The sequence below is a fragment of the Argentina anserina genome, chromosome 3 (genome assembly GCF_933775445.1).
Source record: "Argentina anserina chromosome 3, drPotAnse1.1, whole genome shotgun sequence".
NCBI classification, from domain to species: Eukaryota; Viridiplantae; Streptophyta; class Magnoliopsida; order Rosales; family Rosaceae; genus Argentina; species Argentina anserina.
In genome coordinates this window covers 7,810,468-7,830,712 of record NC_065874.1, presented here as the reverse complement: position 1 = coordinate 7,830,712, position 20,245 = coordinate 7,810,468, and the positions used below count along the sequence as shown (strand labels likewise).

The window sequence follows — 20,245 nt, the reverse complement described above, 5'->3', positions numbered from 1 at the left end:
TGGTATAGGCTTATTATTTAAGTCTTATAAATGGTGTTGAAAACGCATGTGAGTCGTGGTCATATTAGCTAGTTTTATCTAGGGTCAATAGATAATTTTTTCTGTCAGTCCATATGAGTGTGTTATCTTGATTTGACCTTTTTATTTAAAAAAAAAACTGTAATCATATGATTTATACTGAAAAATGGAAAAATCTGTCTCACAATGTTAACGAGAATTGTTTTCTATTTTTGAGTGTGCTAACGAGAATTCCTAGATATGAAACCATTGGTGGCTCAGCGCGTATGTTCCGGCAAATCCAACTGAAATCAGTCGTATATATACTCGTATTGAAGGTCTCTGTGATAACTTAATTGGGGTGGTGCCAATAGAACATTGGATTAGAGCATGGGCGTACGAGCCATGGTCTCAACTCTCTAAGAGAAAATTCCAACCGACTAGGAAAATGTGAGACCACTCGTAAGAGAGAGATTAAACTAAATGGAATTAGGCATAAACTAACTGGTATTTGGCACAAGTTAAAACTATATCTTGATAAAATATTACTCCTTTAAAAAAGAATCATTTTATACTATTAATACACGATCGAATATATCATAAAAATACATGTAGCTAGGCTGAAACACAAAAGCTTATATAGAAGTTGTTCATCCATTTTCCAAACTAAGCGCACTCAACATAGTTGAAAATGATATATAAGAGCTATCATCGGCCCAAAAGGGAGCATCGACGTAGTCGTTGCTGCAATATAGCCCAGGTCGCTGTGTATATACTAGGTCTTGGTATGAGATATCACCATCTGTTTCCTCAAAAATGGTTAGAATTGTATTAGTAAGCGCTCCAAAAGCTTCGCTGGGATCTCCTGTAGGATTTGCATCGGCCGAAGTTTGGTGTGTCTGGCAGCCACGTACTGATGAGAATCCCCCCGTCAGGAATGACACCACGGAATTGTCCGGCATAAATCTCTTGCTCGTCCTCATATTCTACTTCCATAGTTCCATAGCTATCCTTGCCCACTCTTCGTCCTCTTCGATCTTTTGTTTAACAATCCCTAAAGCCATGCACATCTCCATCTCCTCATCCTCTTCATCCTCTTCATTCTTATATGTTGTGGAGTCTGGTTATCATCCCTTAATGAACTTCATCTCCGAAAACGTCAAAAAGTGTTGGCCTCTTCCGGTTTTCTGCTTGAGCATCTCTATCAGAACTTCGACTGGGTCTCTGTTCTTATGTCTGTGTCCTCATTATTTTGCTGGTCCTCTTGTTCCCCTCCTTCGATCTGGTTCTCGACGTGGCTCTCGCCAATCTGCTCTATAGATTCATCAATATTGAGGCCTCCGCTGTGGCACGAATCCGACACAATAGTCAGCTTGCAACCTTCCGGTAACTCGTCGACAAGATCCCTGAAGTCATCATCTGTACGTGAACAAATATTAATTACAATCAATAGTTCAAGTGTTCAACACACAAAAACAAAAACGGGAAAGCTAAATCCAAATTAAGAAATGATCGACCAGTAATAGGTTCATGTCAGTAGGGACGACGATGCACTCGTCATATCTGTGTCAGCATCGTCGCCGCCCCGCCGGCGGGAAGGGGAGTCCCATGTCCACTATAATGATCGAATAAAAAGCACGACGTCGGGCTCGGCATTTTGGATGAGGTCGGTAATAGCATCACCGCCATCACGGATGGCTGCTCCGGTCGAGTCGTCGGCGTTGGCGTCGATAAGAACGTTGATGTTGTCTTCTTCGAAGCCCATGCACTCGGTGAGGCACGCGTACATGCGGTAAGATATCATCCGGGTTTGGCAAGCTATTTCACAATGACACAGCAACAAAATGGGGCAATAGGTAATTAGGTACACTATGGTCAGATATCATGTGTTGTCAATAGAAATGTAGCAATCCAAAAAAAATATCACATATGTCAACGAATGTGGCTTATCCCAATATAATAGTGAAAAAAAACCACATGGAGATTTGTGACATTTTTTTTAGATTGCTACATCTCTATTGGCAACACATCACACATGATATGTGGGCACAAACGTTGTTATTGCTCCATTTTGTTGTAGTGTGAAGAGTTAGTTTCACTTTGTTTCACACTTTCACTTAAATCTAATTCATGAGTTTTAAACATTAACGTCTGCAATCATCATCAAACTCCAAAACTAGTTCATCCCGTCCAAAATCATGAATTACGCATTGCTCACAAGTTTGTTTTTTGTTATCTGGGCATTGAAGCATTCTCCCATCCGTGGGAAATGATCGAGTTGAAGAGTAACGTTTATTGTGACGACGCATGCATGCAATTAATCATGCATTATATCGACATGAAATATAGTCCAATCTGACAATCACATTCATTGATTCTCCAAGTCTCCAACAATTACAATGAAATATTTCATGTGATGTGTGCATAAAGAGAAATATATATCTGTGTTAGTGCATTACTATGTAGTATGCATTAGTGAAGCAACATCGATCTTCATATAAACTGGTAGCTCACCAGTAAAGATTAAAAACTAAAATGTTTGAGGAAACTGAAAGCTTACTTTTTTTTTATGTAGGGTAAATCTAGGATAATCATAATAGAAAACCGTTATATTGTTGTCCTAAATAAAAATCAACGTATACATCTAAGCTCCATTGAAACTTCAGAGGACTTCCAAGACATGCCACAAGCTATACTTTTCTCAGTACTAGCAAAAACACATTTCACACTAATCAAAATCAGTATGAAATTAAATGAGGGAATATTACACAGGTGTATGTGTGAAAAGTTATTAATTACATTACAGTGTATAATTGTAAATCCGTAATGGTTAATGGATGTAGTTACTTGGATCATTGTTTTATATATGAGTACATAAATATTGATTCATCCAACTTATTATTTTGTCTCTGTCAAGTCATGCAAAAACTATCAACAAAACACACACATCATATGTGGCTCATTTGTAAAAAGCCACATTTGTAGAAGGGGCCTACATGATCAAAGGCCACAAATGTGCCACATATGATGTGTGTCTTTTGTTGATATTTTTTTGTAGTGAGTTGAATGTTGTTACTTCTAAAATTTGAAATTGATCAATGATTAACAACTACTACAAGACTTAGCTACTATTGCTTGTATACGTACGTATACCGTGTGTACCGTGTTTCTGTTTATTAGATCATTATGTCTCTGGTTGCAATTTACTGCAAATAAAAATTTAAATCACCATTGGTTCTAAATTATTTAAATATATATGGTAATAGACTAATAGAACATATCTCAGCCAAAACATAAATATCTAAACAAGAAGAAGGATTCAGTGTAAATATACAAGTCCAAGTTACAACTTATTAAAATCAAATTTTCTTCCAAACCTATAAAGGAAATGGACTTGCAAACACCATATGCTGAACAAATTTTCAAGCATTGACAAAATTGCAGTTCACTCGGATTTCGCCTTCATTTGGTCTTGTAAGAACTTGAACATTGCCAAGCTTCACCATGGATGCTGCAAATTGGCTCTCGAAAAGGGAAGGTTGAGATCCTAATGCATCAACAAACGGCCCCGTTCTCACATCTGACTTGAGCAACTGATCCGTGGATAACAACCCCAACTTCTTGTGAAGATTCGTGTAGTATTGCGTGTCAAATGTCTTTGGAGTTATGGCATCAAGAAAAACCAAGTCTGAGTCTTTTTGACATTTCTTCTTTAAGAAGTTGTTCAAGTACATAGAATTCAGTAAAGGGTCAGGCTTCCTGGTTCCATTGAAGCTTGCAAGCCTTTGCTTGAAGGCAAAGCATGTACTTCTACCAATTGTATGTGCTCCTGATAAAGTAACCAAATCTAGCATATTCAAGCCTTTTTCGTGAAATAGTTGGATCAATGCTGTGACATTCTCATGGCCCTGAGGAACCTTCTCATTTGCTTCTCTGGCAATCGAAATCTTTCCATCTCTACGTCCAAATGGGACTTCCCAAAATGGACCTCCCGCGATGATGGTCGCGTCTCTCGCTGCAGCAGTTAGAATGTCCGCGCAGGAAACAGTTTTAGGGCACTGTCTCTCTAGCTCCGCCTTGATATCATCCATTACTTGGAAACCTCTGAGTGTATAGCTTGCGAAAGCTCTCCTCTCGCTCCCCCGATGGTTAAGCAAAATTGATGCATCACAACCCTACATTAATTAACGTATTTTTAAAATGATGATCGACACTCTAACAAACTAACAGTACATGCATTCGTCCGCCATATAAATATAGTTCAAACGTGGGTCAAAAAAAGAAGTTCAAATTGGCGTATAATGTAGTGTTTTAGTCTCCTTTACTAGATCACACATTCAAACAAGAATATACATGCATGATCAATATATATAGTTCTGATTGAAAATTAGCGTCCATACAATACGAACAAAACAGTAAACTGCATGGAACTTAGTAATTTAATAGGTAATGATGAATGTTCAATGCTTGCTTACCCTCACAACACAGTCATGGAAGTGCAAGCGGATTATGGCAGCAGCCAAAGTGAAATCCTTCTCAAGCCAGTCTACGACTTTTTGCTGAATGATACCCTCTGCTTGTGGGCAAGTTTTCATGTAATGACGGAAAGACAAAAGAGCCTCAGCAGGCACCTGCGAAGTTGCTTTGACTGGTTTAGCCGATGATGCATTGATGCTCATGAACTCCAATGTGAGAACAAGGAGAGCAAATAATGAAGAAATACCCATCTTCATGTTTAATTTTCTGAGTAAATGATTAATTTTCTTAAATAACCTTTGTGTTTCTATATATAGCTCCATAAATGAGATGATCTGTTGTATGTGGGGTGACACAATACGTGAGAAGCACTCTCAACGCTGATAGTAAACATGCCAACATGTTGCTTTGCTTGTCTCTGCTAGTCTCTTTCCAGAGGCCAGCGGTCATACTAATCTTAATTCCTGGTGAGGTGGTGCCGCCCATCTGACAGATCGAGTCCAACCCAAAGATCTCCAGCACAAATAGAAGCTACCAAATCAAATAACAAAAGAGTATATATATATATATATTAGTAGAAATTAAGATACGGAGCTTTTCAGTTGCGGAGTTCCGTACCTTAAGCTAAGGTACGGATTTTCATTTTTTATCAACTTTTCGATCAAGTTTTCACATTTCCACCGTCCTATATAGGTTATAATGTTTAGATCATCTCCACAAAATTTCAGCCGATTTCATGATTGTTAAGGTATTAAACTAATCAAAACCAATGGACGTATTGAATTTTCCGAACTTGAACCGTTCATATTTTGAGTAGAAAATCGAAGTTATGAGTACCTTAACGGTGATGGAATCGGGTGAAATTTTGTGGAGATGATCTATACGTTATAGCCTAGATATTGGACGGTGGAGATGTGAAAACTCAATCAAAAGGTTGGTCAAAAATGAAAATCCGTACATTAAGATAAGATAAGAGCCTCCTTACCTGAAAAGTCCCGTATATATATATATATATATATATATCAGAGTCATCAAATACTGTTTACATTATCTTTGTACACCAGTATCTAAAAAATATATTTGAAGTTTCTTCTTTTTATCCCATTGCAAAATGAGGCAACGATGTGTGATATAATATATAACATGCATACTGTTACTCTAACTTAATTAGTAACATATGAGTCCTTAAAATGATTTTACCATATAAATTCTCGAACGATAAATCATTAAACTGAGTCTCTTAAGTGAAGAAGTGACTTCTCGAAGTGGTAAAGAGAGTTGATCGATGTATGGGAAATGCAACATATCATCGCTTTACCCGCAATTAATTAGTCACTAATTGATCACTAATTATAAGTTTAAAACACCATAGACAACAACTCATTGATATGGAAAGGGAGCACATCACCTGTGCCCATTTCCCCTGTGTCAATTATGTGCCACAAACAGAAATTTGACATGTGGCATTACTTTTGACACTACTACACTCTGTTAATGGTTGTTTAATTATGGATTTGTCTGTGGTGCAGAATTTAAAAGTCAATTTAATTATGTCTTCTTCTTTTCTAAAATAAGAACTCTGCCTCTTCTTCTTCATCTGTGAAGAACTCAGAATTCTATAGAACTTGAGTTATCAAAATGTCTAGTTTCACTGGAACAAGTACTCTTACTCGGATCAATATAACCCGTCACGCAAGTTAAACACGATCATGCCGAAGCAGACTTGGAAACAGAGATCATCTTGAAGGATTCGACTCTGCAGCTCCAGAATCGGGGTGGGAGAGAGGAGAGGTAGATCTCAAATCCAGCAAGAACTGTGTTGATGGGTCGTTGTTCGTCTTCAACAATGGAAGAGCCATAGTTGTTTTTTTTTTTATACTGGGTTTGTGGAATAGAGGAAAATACATCTCATTGATCCCATTCCTCAACGACAATTTCTTCTGCGTATTACCCATTTCATATCTACATGCCATTCATCATTCATATTTTAAAATCTTCAAGATACGAATAGGATGAGTGCATCACACCATTAATCCTATAAAAATAGAACACATGGATGAGTATAACTTCTATTATTCCTAAATTTTGATTCTTTTTCAAAATCCATTCTGCCATCTTGTTTCATTCTCATGCTATTATGATGGTGGATATGATGGTGGAGCTTGGGGTATTTCATTTCATACCCACTTTACCTGGTGCATATTTTTAAAATAAACTCACATATTATTTAATTATAATTTATACTCAAATATTGTCAAATAAGATACTAAGTTGTCTTTTGTTTTAACAAAAATTACATATTGCCACTATTTAATTCTAATTAGTTAATTTTAGTATTAATTTTTTTTACCTTAATTATAGATTGATTATGATTTCACAAGTTTTCTTTTTAACTCATCATTATTACCAATAGATTATATTTAAATACCTTAAGATAATGAATGTAAAACTTATATTTTTGTGATTGAAGATTTCGATCAGGTTGTTAACTTGGAGAACTTTGTTATATCATAGTTTTTATTTCTGATTTTTTAAGTTTCATTCACCTATTAAATAACCTAAATTAAATGTATGTGGGACTTTAAGTGTTTAACCTAATAGTAGGTATCTCTTTAATTACAACATAAGAATGAGAAGCATATCTATTTAAAAGGTTCATGTAGAATTCCTAGTTCATAGATATATATGTCTCATCTATAGAAATCTACCTTTTATTGAGGAAGACAATATATAAGAGAAGTTTAATATGCCTCTTTATTAGGTGTTATAGTGTATGTATATGCCTATGATTCTTGTCCAAGATATTGTTTAATACCTTTTACAATGGATTAATGTGACAATATACCTAACAAGAAGGAAAAAAAGATAATTCAACAAGAACAATATGTACCTCACGATAAGAAACACTTACTGAATCAAGATCGTTTGGTAACGTATATACCTTCATATGACATTCTCATATAATCTTCATATGACTAGCTCCTATTGCTTGAAAAATAATAATTGGTGTAAAATTTTGCAAAATGAAATTGATAGAAGAAGACAAGAAGTTGCAAAACTGAATTTTGTGATGAATATATACACATTGATGTTAGCAATATGAATTAAATACAAAAAATAATTATGGATATAATTGACGAGCTTCACATTCAAAATTGATTTTAAAACCTAAGATTAGGAAAATTATTTAATATAACCTTTTATATGTTAGAAGGGTAGATTAAACTTATACAAAAATAAAAATTAATAATAATAAGTAATTTTTGGTGTAGAATGAAAGAAAAAATGGATGTGGGCTTAGATTTAAAAATGTGCTCAATTATTGAGTTTAACTCTAATTTTCTCTCAATTTTACAGGCAGAGAAGGTTGGAATCAGGGATATGGATTTCGATGACCAGTTTATAAGAGAGAATAGGGAACAAAATCAATTTATTTATTTATTTGATTGTGTTTTTTGTTAAAATAGAGTTGTAAACGGCGTTAATTTTGCATCAAATGAAGAAATATGTGGCATAACATGAATGGGGGCACATAATTGGCACATGAAAAATGGGCACAGGTGATGTGCTCCGACATGGAATCTTATACATGCAGCACACCTGGAACAGACAACCAATTACAAATGAAAGTCACATTCTACCCAAGTCGCACACTCACACCAAAAACCCAAAAAGAAGACAGATTTTAATTCATTTACGTACACTGATTCAAATGGTCACACGGTGTTATGCTTTCTAAGCTTTGCAGCAAACAAAACGACCAATTCCTTTAGAGACGTGCTCCTCATCCCCGGAGATTTCAACTTCTTTGTGTTTAGGCTTTTTCTTCAAGTCCTCCTTTGGCACTGTAATGACTAATACCCCATCACGCATTGCAGCCTTAATCTCATCAATCTTGGCATTCTCAGGCAACCGGAAATGCCTCGAAAATCTGCCTCTTGTCCTCTCCCTGCAGTGCCACGTCTCCTTAATCTTCTGATCCCCGGCAGGAGGCTCTTCTTCCATTCTCTCTGCACTAACGTGAAGCACTCTGCCTTCATGCACTTCAAGCTTCACGTCCTCTTTCGTAACGCCAGGAAGATCAATTTGGAAGACGTGGGAGCTCGAGGTCTCCTTCCAATCCATGCGAGTGTTGCCGGATTCTGAGTCGAAAATTGTGAAAGAATCCAAGAGTGATTGCAAGAGGGACATTGTTAATTACCTGGGACTTAGTTGGTTTTGTTTATTTGGTATAGGGTTTGAGAATCTGATCGAGCTTCGTCTTAGGTGTTGTTTGAGTGGAATTGTTTTGGTACTACAAAACTGATGGTGAATGGTATATTTATATTAGAGGGGAAAAGAACTAGTGATTTCTTGAAATTTCTGGATTTGGATAGAGTTTCGATCTGTTGGGTCCATTTCAGTAATGGCTTATAGCTAGCTATGACTTTTGAGATTAGAAATAAGAAGACGATGTTGGAGAACTTTCTGGTGGATGCTTAAAGAGTTGAAGGTCCACTGGTCTAGTCACTGTAGCGTACTACACTGTTACGTTCGATATGGACTTTGTCTACTGCGGACTTCGGGTCTGCGGTCTGCCTCCATCTCCATTTTAAAGGCCCAATAATCTCTCTATTTATTCGTGGACTGGGGCTTAACGTTTAGGAAGAAGGTTGGCCATTAGTCCATTACCACTCACCAGTCCCCCGCAGTTATGATATCAGCCTTTGCATCCCTTCAATATGGCCAAAATAAAAGGACAAATTTAAAGTATAAACTGATCCAAAAATCACACTTCTGTTTTTCGTTGATATATTAAGTTTATTAGTTATTAGAGTGTTTCATTTTGTGGTAATTAGTCTGTTTCGTCATGACAGTAAGTCAGTAACAGTGCAAGTGTAACAAATATGGAAATGAAAAACCGCAAGAGCATGGCCGGCAGGAGCCTTATGTAGTGAGATAGTCGACCCAGTTCGATCAGCCACATGTATATGTAGAACCGAAAGGAATTGAAAACATAAACAGGGCGTTGGAAGGGTAAATGAACTCAACTGTTAATATGTCGACATACCTTAAGTTCCTAGTTCTTACGCACTACAAAAAAAAAGACAAATTATAAAAAGAAATACTATCTCTCATCTTAAATTAGAAAAAATCACCACTTATTTCTCAATTATAAAAAAAAAGTCATCTCAATTAACTTGAAATTATAAAATAGTCAACAAGCATGAAATAAAATTAGAAAAAAAATCACTTTTTAAATATTTTTTTAGACTGTTTTACCGTTTTTCATTCTTTTTCATCTTCTTTTTCATTCATCTTCTAATTCGGGCCATAACTTTGTCGTCCGACGATAGATTTGAGAGTGGTTGGTACCGGTGGAAAGATCTCTCTCACATCTTTCATTTGATACCCTACCCACTCCGAACCGACCACCGTACAAGGTGCATCAATCCTTGCAACAGGTTTCCGCCGTTGATGGCGGTACTCCAAGTAATTCCGGCGAAATCGAAGCTCAAAGTTCCCTAATTCTAGTTATTTTCTTCATTATGAGCATATTCATACCAATCTCCTTTGAATTTGAACATAATTTCGTATATTTAGACATTTTCTCACGGCATGTCACACACGCTGTCACACATTTTGTCACATCTCACACATGCTGTCACACTACCTATCACACCCGTTGTCACATTTGCTGTCACACCTTCTATCACACTTATTTTCACACCCGATATCACACATTCTATCACACCCGCTGTCACACAACCTTTCACACTATTGGTCACACACATTGTCACACTATTGGTCACACACATTGTCACACTACTTATCACACATGTTGTCACATCTGCTATCACACCCGATGTCACACCTTCTATAACACCCGATGTCACACCTTCTATCACACATGTTGTCACATTCGCTGTCACGCTTTCTATCACACTTGTTGTCACACCCGCTATCACACAACCTTTCACACTACTTGTCACACCTGCTATCACACCCACTATCACACCCGTTATCACGTTGTTTTATGTAACTATCTTGTGACAAGAAGAAGAAGAATGACTAGAATTAACGTACCTTTTTTTACTATTATGTGATCTTGAACCTATTAAATCAACTGATACAATCCAAATATTGACATTAATATGATGCCACACCCCAGCCATAATATATATCACACTATCTATCACATTGTCTATCACATTGCCTGTCACACTAACAATCACACTACATGTCATAACAGAAAGTTAGTATGATAGCTAGTGTGACATCAACTTTCTATAAAACAAAATCCCAAAATTACCCTCGACACCCAAAAAATTACTCTGGGCACCTAAATATCTTCCATGCTCGATCAGATCCTCAGATCTTCTTCGACGAGGAAAAGTGATGCGTCTCTGACGTCGCCCTATCCCACGCCTTCATATCGACGACCTTGGCTTCACATTTGCATCGGCGGAGCACGACGGGGGTACTGTCTTCAAATTTGCATCTGCATCGCCTTCAGGCCGTCGTCAGCGAGCATCAGCAGTAGCAGAAACATCGTCATCGCCTCCAAATTCTCGTTGATGTCCACCAGCCATCATTTCCGCCACATCCAAATCGCCGTTGCATCAACAGTAGCAACAACATCGTCCACTGCCTTCAGATTGTGAAGAAGACAAATTTGAGCTAGCAACGTGGATCTCGTCGGGGAATAGGACGCCGGAGATGAGCTTGAAGGCGCATTTGAGCGTTGGCTCGATGACCTTGAGGTGAGCGGAGTTAACGGCAAGGAGGGGTGAAGGGATTCGGCGTCTAAGGAAGAGGAGACCGACGATGATGTAAAGAAGGAGAAAAAGGCAGCAGTGACACATTGTAAATATCATCAAGTTATGTGGCAACACTATAAGGTTTTTTATTATGCGACTTTTTTCTAATTTTTAAATCTTTGTTGACTTTTTATAAATTCATGTATCATAAATGGCTTTTTTATAAGAAGCCAAAAAAAGAAGAGAGTTTTAGATATAAACCCAAAAATGTATACCCGTTTAAGATTACACCCACCTCTTAGATTTACACCCAAATCTATTTATGAGGTTAATTATTTATTAAAATAACATATATCATACTTAAATAATAGAACCTTATGTTGTAGATATTTACTAAACATGCCACCCAACCAATACAAAATCCAGATCCATGATTGAAGCTTATGTGTTTGGAAACTCATTCATTAATTAATTGATATAAAATTGGGTCCTTGATTGTAGTATCCAATATTGATGCAAATCTCATCCATGATCAAAACAATGGAAATCGATACGAGGAGATTTGGAGATTTTCAATTTCGAAATCATCAACTTTTATCATGATATATATATTTGTCATTTTTTTACTGATGCAAATTGATCTGTTTATTAGAGAGTGATTTGCATTGCATCGTCTACACAACTTCTACTTCTTCTTATTTCAGTATGTATTACTTTGGACTTGATCATTAGGTATAAAAAAAATTATTCGTATTGTGGTCTGGATTTGTGGTGTGTCTTATGAGCCATAAGTATGCCTCCTATTTATATTCTGCTGAATAGGTATGTATGATGTGCTTTAGATTGAATCATATTTATCAGGTTGGTATTACCTATGAATTCGAATCTTTTACCTTTATGATAGGATGCTAGGTTTATCTGATAGGTAATTTATGCACTTGTAGTGTTTTTTTATGCGGAATAGGTAATGTATATGTATCAGGTTGTTATTAGAATGAGTGTAGTGTTCCTCTCATATAGGTGGGTGTGTGTGGTTTTCGTCCTGCTCTATAAGAAGGATATACATGTGAGGTGAAATGTGTCTAATGTTAATACATGTTGGCTCTATATGAAGGATATACCTGTAAGGTAGGAAATATATCTATTGTTTATACATGTTGTTAAGGAGTGTGCATATCATGTTTATTCTTGTGGTAAGTATTTATTACACTTCTCAAATGTAGTAATTACATGAACATTATCAGTGATGGTTGAGAACTAACAAGGTTTTATGAAAACTTTAGGATATTATTTAACTCACCTGCCAAAAACAGACATTTTCTATTATAGAAGATGGATATATTTGGACGAATTATACACCTATATCTTAGAATATAAACCAAAAAAATAATTTCATATATACCTTATGAAGATTATTGGTCAACATTTGATAATAAAAAAACAAAATCTAACATACCTAAGGAAGAAGAAAGTTATATATGATTTTCTCTAGTAAGAATATACTGAATAACATGATTTAATAGCCTTATAGGTGGAGAAAAATAAGACTTTCAATTGCATTAATTAAGACAAATAAAAGTTGCATTTTTCATTTGTTTGACTATTCCATTACATCAATTTTTCTCTATTAATTTAGTAAAACAACACAAAATTTGTGCATACATTAATGTTTGATATAAAATTAGATTATTGCATTTCAGAAATTATGATAGCTATATTTATGCATTTATTTGCCTTTTCAACTAGAATGGCAAAAATGTGAACTAGAAAAAAAATTGAAATATGTTAATTATTTTAGAAAACTCTATTAAGAAAGTTGCAATAAAGTATTGGGTGTGAATTAAAAAAGAAATTGAGTATGAGTTTAACTCAAAAGAATGCTTGAAATTTGAGTCTATCACTAATTTTCTCAACAACAAAAAAAACACAAAAACTGAGGACAAAGGACACAAATCCCACAAAACATGTGTGACCTTTGCCCAATTTATTTGTAGTGACATTAAACAAACAACCACAACAATACAACATAGTACATGACTGACATGAGAGACAAGTTACCTAATAATCTGTACTGGTACATCATCATCACCATGATTGAATGGTGGTGTATAGCTTCAGCAAAAGCTAGCAAGAAAACACGTGGAGAATTTACGTACAATTGGTTCATGATAATGGAATTGTACTTCTCCTTCATTTCTATTGTCTCCTTGCTTGGATCATGAATTCATGGTAGATAATTATCATGCAGTAGCAAACATACAATAGAAGGATGGAGTGTTGATCACCTGATCAGTAGTTGAACACCCGGTGACGCTCAAGTGCCGTCCGATTTGATTAAACAGTCACATCGAACAGCAGTTGAGCGTCACTTAGTGCTCAACTGTTAATCAGGTGATCAACACTGCATAAGGATGTGCCTTGCTAATGAGGGATCCATTTTTGGGTATATTAAAAGAATAGCTCATTAACTAACTTTTTAATTACATTTTCACGTCTCCACTGTTCAACTATTAGAGTCTAATGTGTAGATCACTTATGTAAAATTTCAGTCAAAATAGTTATCGTTAAGGTATCACGAACTCTGTAAAAGAAATGGAAGTACTAAATCTGTCAAACCTGAACCGTTCATGCTTATAAGTTTAAATCTCAGTTTTGAATGTCTTAAACACCTCCATTTTTGCTAAAAATTTACAGAGATGATCTACACATTAGACTCTAAATGTTGAATGTTGGAGATATTGAAATGTGATCGAAAAATTAGTCAAGTGACTTATCCCTTTAAAAGACCTAAAAAAGAGATCACTTAGTGGAAGGAGCAGATATCTATATATATACGGGGAGAACCGAGAGCAAATGTCCGCAAGTGCGGACGTTAGCAATTCCGGCAACGCGCAACAACGGCGTGGATGGTGTCGGCATGCTCCCCCTCCCAGCACTCTTGTATGTGCCGGTCGAAGCTTCATCGCCGGTCCACGACAGTCGAAATCTGCAAATTTCCATAAATTTTAAGTTTATGGGAAATTTGTAAATTCTAGCATTCGTGGGCCGGAGATGGAGCTCCGGCTGACACAGATAAAAGTGCTGAAAAGGGAGAGCACAACTGACACATTCTACGTCGCCAGTTGCTGAAATCGCCGACGTACCCCTTATGGACGGTCCGCTCATGATCCAGCATATATAAGCATATACCCCGGTTCCCATGAGCATGCTTCACTGCAAACTCAATAATATATATTCCCCACCATTTTTTGTCCGTACAATAATACTGGCTTCTCTGCAGGTTCAATTAGGCTGTAAACGAGTGCTCTCTTTTCTTAATCGATTGTTATATGACTTATATCGATCTGCACCATGGAAGTACTTGATTCATGGAATCATGTTCCTGTGAGTCATGTGTGTCAGAAAGTGCCTGGCCTGTTAGGCACTTTTGTTTTTGCTCCGGCTTCATCTCTATTATCAGATTGGTACTAATAATTTGTAGTATAAAAGTTCCTTCAGGGAGTTGCCCAGTTTGACATATATGGTATCAGATTTATTCAAGACACAAATAAGAGAGTAATAATCAACCCATTATTCTTTTATCAAAATAATTAGTCTTGCATGTCTCAAATTAGTTTATTATCAGGGTGAGATACGACAGTTTTTGCACTGTGAGCTGTTTTATTTTCATTTTTGGCTTTCTGGACAAAAAGAATTCTACATGAATCAAAAATTGCTGAAGGCATTCACGAGCCCCTGCCTTTTGCAACGGTCTAACAGCTATGGATTCCAGACACATGCATCAAGCCATCAACGATTATAAATAGGAAAAAAAATATTCAAGGATATACTCGTAAGTACGTATAAAATATATACATACACTCGTCAAGTAATGTGCAAATTTCTCTGCTCCCTCAATCGTTTACTTAAGTCATGAAAGCCAATTGTATATATCCACTAGAACAAAACACGTGAAAAAGAATGACCAAGAAAGATCAAAATTTTAGAGTACAAAACTCAAAACCAATGATAGAAACGTACAAATCAATCAAACTGAATGATTCTGATTCAGAAGCGAAGGCTCTAAGAAATGACTCAGAAGAAGGAAGAAAACAAAGATGAACTAGAACACCAAGTAGTCTGTAATTGTGTATATATATAATGGGGAATTAGTCTTTTTTTTTTGGTCAATTAATGGGGAATTAGTCAGTTGCATGATTTTGCTTCGCTTTGTCTCAAGAAGAAAACTAATTATTGCTAAGATGTCGGTTTTCTTTCACATGGGATGTCTCTCTTCTCTATTATTCTCATCTCTGTAATCAGAATATCACATATCTTTCAGGGTTTTGGTTAAAACTTATTAGTAATATTCCCTGTTGAAGTTCATCAACTCAATCATGATCATCATCAAGCTACGTGGAAAATTCGTGTGGTAGGCGATGCTGTGTAAGAATCATATATATACATACAAGAGCAGATAAAAACATTAGAGAAAGGATTGGTCCACACCAACCCAGACACAAATTAGAATGTAAATTGATAGGATTGACAAAGTTAGGTTGTTGCTATGTTAAGGACAGGGAATCGGGGGTTGTATAGCATCCCATGTAGGTTGGTGTTATCTTTCTCCATGTGACATGCTTTTGTGTACCCCTAAACTAAATTGCTAAATTGTTTGATGTGATTTTGATGAATTAATCGTGCGTAGAAAGTAAATTAGACCAATTTTTTTATCGCTCGTATTGATCACTATATTTATGTGGAGACGAGATAAAATTGATAAATTAAACAGCTTGAACTTTACAATAAAAATCTTTGACAATCAAGAATTTGATATCGTATTAAGCATGCATGAATATTTTAAGTTATATTCGATATGTAAAGGATTAGTGTTCCAATAAACCAATAACAGTATAAGTGCTTCACTGCTTCTGCACTCTGCAGCAAGCCAGCAAGTGTGAGTTTCAACTCATGAATTCTGATTGGGATTTATTATCAGCTTTATTATTATTTTTCTCTTTTTTCTTTCTCTATGATTTGTTTTGTTTTTGTTTTTGCTCTGGCCAATTTCTAGCTACTCTAACTTGGAAGCAAGGTTTCTAATTCTCTGAGGCCCTATGTGACTTTCTGAAAGTATGAGAAGCAGAGTTTTGTAAAGGGTTCACTAGCAATGCATGAATCTCCATTAATCTCCAAGTCTGAGGCCCTATGACTCGTTTTCAGATGTCTTCATGCAACAGTAATAAATGTACTAGAAGCTACAAGAGTCATCCTCCCAAGTCTCAAATACAAGGTATCAAATTTATAGAGGCCAAGGGGACTGGGGACAGTTCATCTGCACCTTAAACAAGCAATTGATAACAACTGCTACCAATGACATCACCATATCTGAATCTTAAAGGCTAGCTTGGATGTGTATAGAATAGCTTCAATAACTGTTTGCACTGGCATCACATTCAGGAAATAAATAGTATACCTAAAATGGTTGAAAGATATCATGGCTGAATTGAAAAATTGATTTCTCAGTAAATTGGGTACAGTTGGTATATAACTATAAGCTATGCATTTCATCAAGTACTCTTTGATGTTTACATAGCACCTGCCGGCCTATAAGAACAATAATAATTCCTTTCTTTCATCCCACCCTTCTGATTTATAGAATTCCCTAATCACTAATATGGTGTAAATTTTGACATGCCATGCATATGCATGATGTTCAGAAGCCCATATTCCAGGTTGTAAGATGTAATTACAGATAGGAGGAAAAGAAAAAGGTAAAAGAAACAAAAATGGAAGCTGTAACCCATCTTGTGGAGAACAAATGCAGCCCAGTTTATCTGGAAAGTCAGTGTGATCAGAAGCTTAGTGACATAAAGATGTCAATTAATTAAGAAGTAATAAGTATTTGATTTCAGAAAGGTCTTGTATGGCCTTCTAATATCTTTTATTGGTCAGTTGATCAACAACTGAATCCTAACCAAAGTTCAACCTCAAAAGCCTTATAGTTTGTGCTTAACCTCAAAAAGGGCCATTAGGTTTATGATTATAAAACAAACCAGAGCGCCTGCATTACCAAAAAAAATTTGAGAGAGTACTTGAGAGATTCCCTCCAGCTAAAAAGAGAGTATCAATAATTGGTCTTTTACTTGCCTTGTAACCTTCCTTATCCACCACTCTAGCTTTAAGTGTGTAATATCAGAAGCATACATCCAAATATCTTCTGTAAAGTGTGAAGAAGGGGAAGTCCCAAGTGAAAAACATGGTGGCTTGGAACACAAAATCCCATATAATCCCACCCAACAAATCACCATTTTAATCTCCCGTTGATTTTCCCTCTCGCTCCATTCAATAACAGCTCTAATTGACAATTATAATACTAACAATAATTAATAGGAAACAAACCCAAATGGCCAAGTAAGTGAGGCAGGCCCCAACCTCCCCATGTTCCACAACTTCCCCTTTACCTGTCCTCACTTTCCCTCCTTTTATAAAAACCCCATTCCCTCTCTTTCCCTCTCCTTCACTCCCATATCATCTTCTTCATTCCATCTTTGAGCCATATTGCTTCCTTTTGCCAAGTCTTCTTCCCTTGATACTTTGACTCAACAGAAACACATACACAATAGACATTATGTGCAGCTCTAAAGCCAAGGTGACCATGGGGATTGAGATCACCCCCCTTCTTTCTAGAATCAATGGCAGACCAGTCCTTCAGCCTACATGTAACCGAGTTCCTAGCCTAGACCGACGTAATTCCCTTAAGAAGCTATCAACTCCTCCACCACCACCTCTACCATTATCAACTTCTTCTTCTACCAGCACTAGTCCTAGAAATAGTACCAAGGCTTCATTGACAACACCACCAGTTTCTCCCAAGTCAAAATCTCCGAGGCCACCTGCCGTAAAGAGATCAGGTAATGACCCTAATGGCTTGAACTCCAGTTCCGAGAAAGTTGTAACACCAGGAGGTACCATAAGAGCTAAGGTTTTGGAGAGGAAGAAATCAAAGAGTTTCAAGCTTGGTGTTGGTGCTGATAATGCTCATGACCATGGTAGACTTTCTTCTGCTTCGATTGAAGCTTCGTTGAGCTATTCATCTTCTCTCATCACCGAGGCACCAGGAAGCATTGCTGCTGGGAGGAGGGAACAGATGGCTCTTCAACATGCACAGAGAAAAATGAAGATTGCTCATTATGGAAGATCAAAGTCTGCAAATTTTGAAAGGGTTGACATATTGGAAGCCAAAGCTAGTGAAGAAGATCACAAAAGATGCAGCTTCATCACAGCTAATTCAGGTATGGAAATATATAGCTACAAAATGCTTCTGTTAGCATTAAGTAAAACTTTTTTGGACGTGAAATGATGAATGGTTACTAATTGTTTCATTTTTATTTTCTTGTCGTCAGATCCCATTTATGTTGCTTACCATGATCAAGAATGGGGAGTTCCTGTTCATGATGACAAGTAAGTTCAATTAGCCTCTCCATGATGTAAAATTTGTAAATGAAGCTCGTACATTACAGTACATCTTATTCAGAAGTTTTACTCTCTTTTTTTAACATCTTATTCAGCATGCTATTTGAACTGCTTGTTCTAAGTGGAGCTCAAGTTGGATCAGATTGGACTTCTATTTTAAAGAAACGCCAAGATTTTAGGGATGCATTTTCTGGGTTTGATGCTGAAGCTGTGGCCAAGCTCACTGACAAGCAAATGATTTCAATTTGTTCAGAATATGGCATCGATATAAGCAGAGTCAGAGGAGTAGTAGACAACTCTAACAGAATTCTTGAGGTAATACCAAGCATCAAATTCTGCAATCTTTTGTTTTCCTCTAACACTACCAATCTTTTCCATCTCTTCTGTCCCCTGTTTTTAAGGAACCATCTTTTCTCTGATTATAGACTTGTTACTAAAAAAAACCACTTTAGTTTAAGAAGTCTACTAAAATAATGCAAGATTAAGACAGACTAGACTGTTTTGAATTGACCATCATTAACACCTTAATCTATTGTTAATCTACTATGATTCCTTCCTTCTTATTTGGTGAAAAGCTTTTCCACATGATGAACTCCACCTGTTCTGCATAATTTTCTAATTGAATTGTATATTATACTAATGCTTGCCTGTTTCTACTAATTAAATTGCAGGTAAAGAGAGAATTTGGGTCCTTTCACCGATACATATGGGGGTTTGTGAATCACAAGCCAATCTGCCCTCAATACAAGCAAGGCTACAAAATCCCAGTGAAGACATCAAAATCAGAGAGCATAAGCAAAGACATGGTTAGGAGGGGGTTTAGGTTTGTTGGTCCAACAGTTGTTCATTCCTTCATGCAAGCCTCAGGCCTCACAAATGACCATTTGACCACCTGCCACAGGCACCTTCAGTGCACCTTATTGGCAGCCCATCCTATCACATTGGTCCTTGGAACAAGCTCTATAGAATCATTGACCACCCCAGAAGAGAAAATTCATGGACAAAGCTAATCACTCAAGAAAAAGAAAAAAAAACTCTTCAAAGCATGATTTTAATATGGTAGAGAGTGCATAGTTTGCTAACTAGTTTTGATCCCCTAGTTTTGCTGTCTGTGTGTATAATATTAGATTAGAGAAGAAGGATTGTGACTAAATTAGTGATGTGCTGTGAGATTTTTAATTGGTTTGAAATAGATAGTTGGGATTTGATAATTGGAGATGAAGAAAGCAAAAGGTTTGGGGTGGAGTGGAGCTCAAAGAAGACAGACATCATGTGGCATATGAATTTGGGTGGCAGGGCATGTGTGGATGTGTCAGTTTGCGTTGTATTGCATGTGACCCATCATCAAGTTTTGCATTATATGAAGACCCTTTAGCAAGCTGTGTAGGAAATTGTGGAAAGAGGGGGATTGTAGGACCAAAACCTTCATCATCATTCTTCTTCTTCCCTTGGCCTTGAGGCCATCTTAGTTTCTCTCTTTAATTGTTTCTTTGTTAATTAATTTGCTTTGGGGGAATATTTATACCCCATTGTATCTTGGATTTGGATGTGGGATTAATTGAGTGCTGTTTGGATCA

General features: G+C 36.5%; 3 protein-coding genes and 1 pseudogene across 3 annotated transcripts; 1 reads left to right on the top strand and 3 right to left on the bottom strand.

Moving 5' to 3' along the window:
- Window positions 1–647: 647 nt before the first annotated feature.
- LOC126786949 (metacaspase-4-like) lies at window positions 648–1,801 on the bottom strand (annotated as a pseudogene).
- Window positions 1,802–3,419: 1,618 nt separating this feature from the next.
- On the bottom strand, window positions 3,420–4,724 carry LOC126788642 (peroxidase 7-like). Its single transcript, XM_050514651.1, has 2 exons — window positions 4,473–4,724; window positions 3,420–4,172 (listed from the first exon to the last, which is right to left on the bottom strand). The coding sequence occupies exons 1-2, from the start codon at window positions 4,722–4,724 to the stop codon at window positions 3,420–3,422; spliced, it is 1,005 nt and encodes a 334-aa protein (XP_050370608.1).
- A 3,226-nt stretch (window positions 4,725–7,950) lies between these two features.
- LOC126788644 (18.1 kDa class I heat shock protein-like) lies at window positions 7,951–8,664 on the bottom strand. Its single transcript, XM_050514652.1, has 2 exons — window positions 8,176–8,664; window positions 7,951–8,073 (listed from the first exon to the last, which is right to left on the bottom strand). The coding sequence occupies exon 1, from the start codon at window positions 8,662–8,664 to the stop codon at window positions 8,209–8,211; it is 456 nt and encodes a 151-aa protein (XP_050370609.1). The 3' UTR covers window positions 7,951–8,073; window positions 8,176–8,208.
- Window positions 8,665–17,737: 9,073 nt separating this feature from the next.
- LOC126788638 (uncharacterized) lies at window positions 17,738–20,245 on the top strand. Its single transcript, XM_050514647.1, has 4 exons — window positions 17,738–18,487; window positions 18,599–18,656; window positions 18,764–18,983; window positions 19,340–20,245. Exons 1-4 carry the CDS (start codon window positions 17,824–17,826, stop codon window positions 19,676–19,678), a joined length of 1,281 nt encoding a protein of 426 aa, XP_050370604.1. The 5' UTR covers window positions 17,738–17,823; the 3' UTR covers window positions 19,679–20,245.

Coding starts and splice junctions, on each gene's coding strand:
- LOC126788644 (XM_050514652.1), bottom strand. CDS start 8,664: ATGTCCCTCTTGCAATCACTCTTGGATTCTTTCACAATTTTCGACTCA.
- LOC126788642 (XM_050514651.1), bottom strand. CDS start 4,724: ATGGGTATTTCTTCATTATTTGCTCTCCTTGTTCTCACATTGGAGTTC. Junction 4,173..4,472: donor TCCATGACTGTGTTGTGAGG/GTAAGCAAGCAT, acceptor TAATTAATGTAG/GGTTGTGATGCATCAATTTT.
- LOC126788638 (XM_050514647.1), top strand. CDS start 17,824: ATGTGCAGCTCTAAAGCCAAGGTGACCATGGGGATTGAGATCACCCCC. Junction 18,657..18,763: donor GTTCCTGTTCATGATGACAA/GTAAGTTCAATT, acceptor CATCTTATTCAG/CATGCTATTTGAACTGCTTG. Junction 18,984..19,339: donor ACTCTAACAGAATTCTTGAG/GTAATACCAAGC, acceptor ATTAAATTGCAG/GTAAAGAGAGAATTTGGGTC.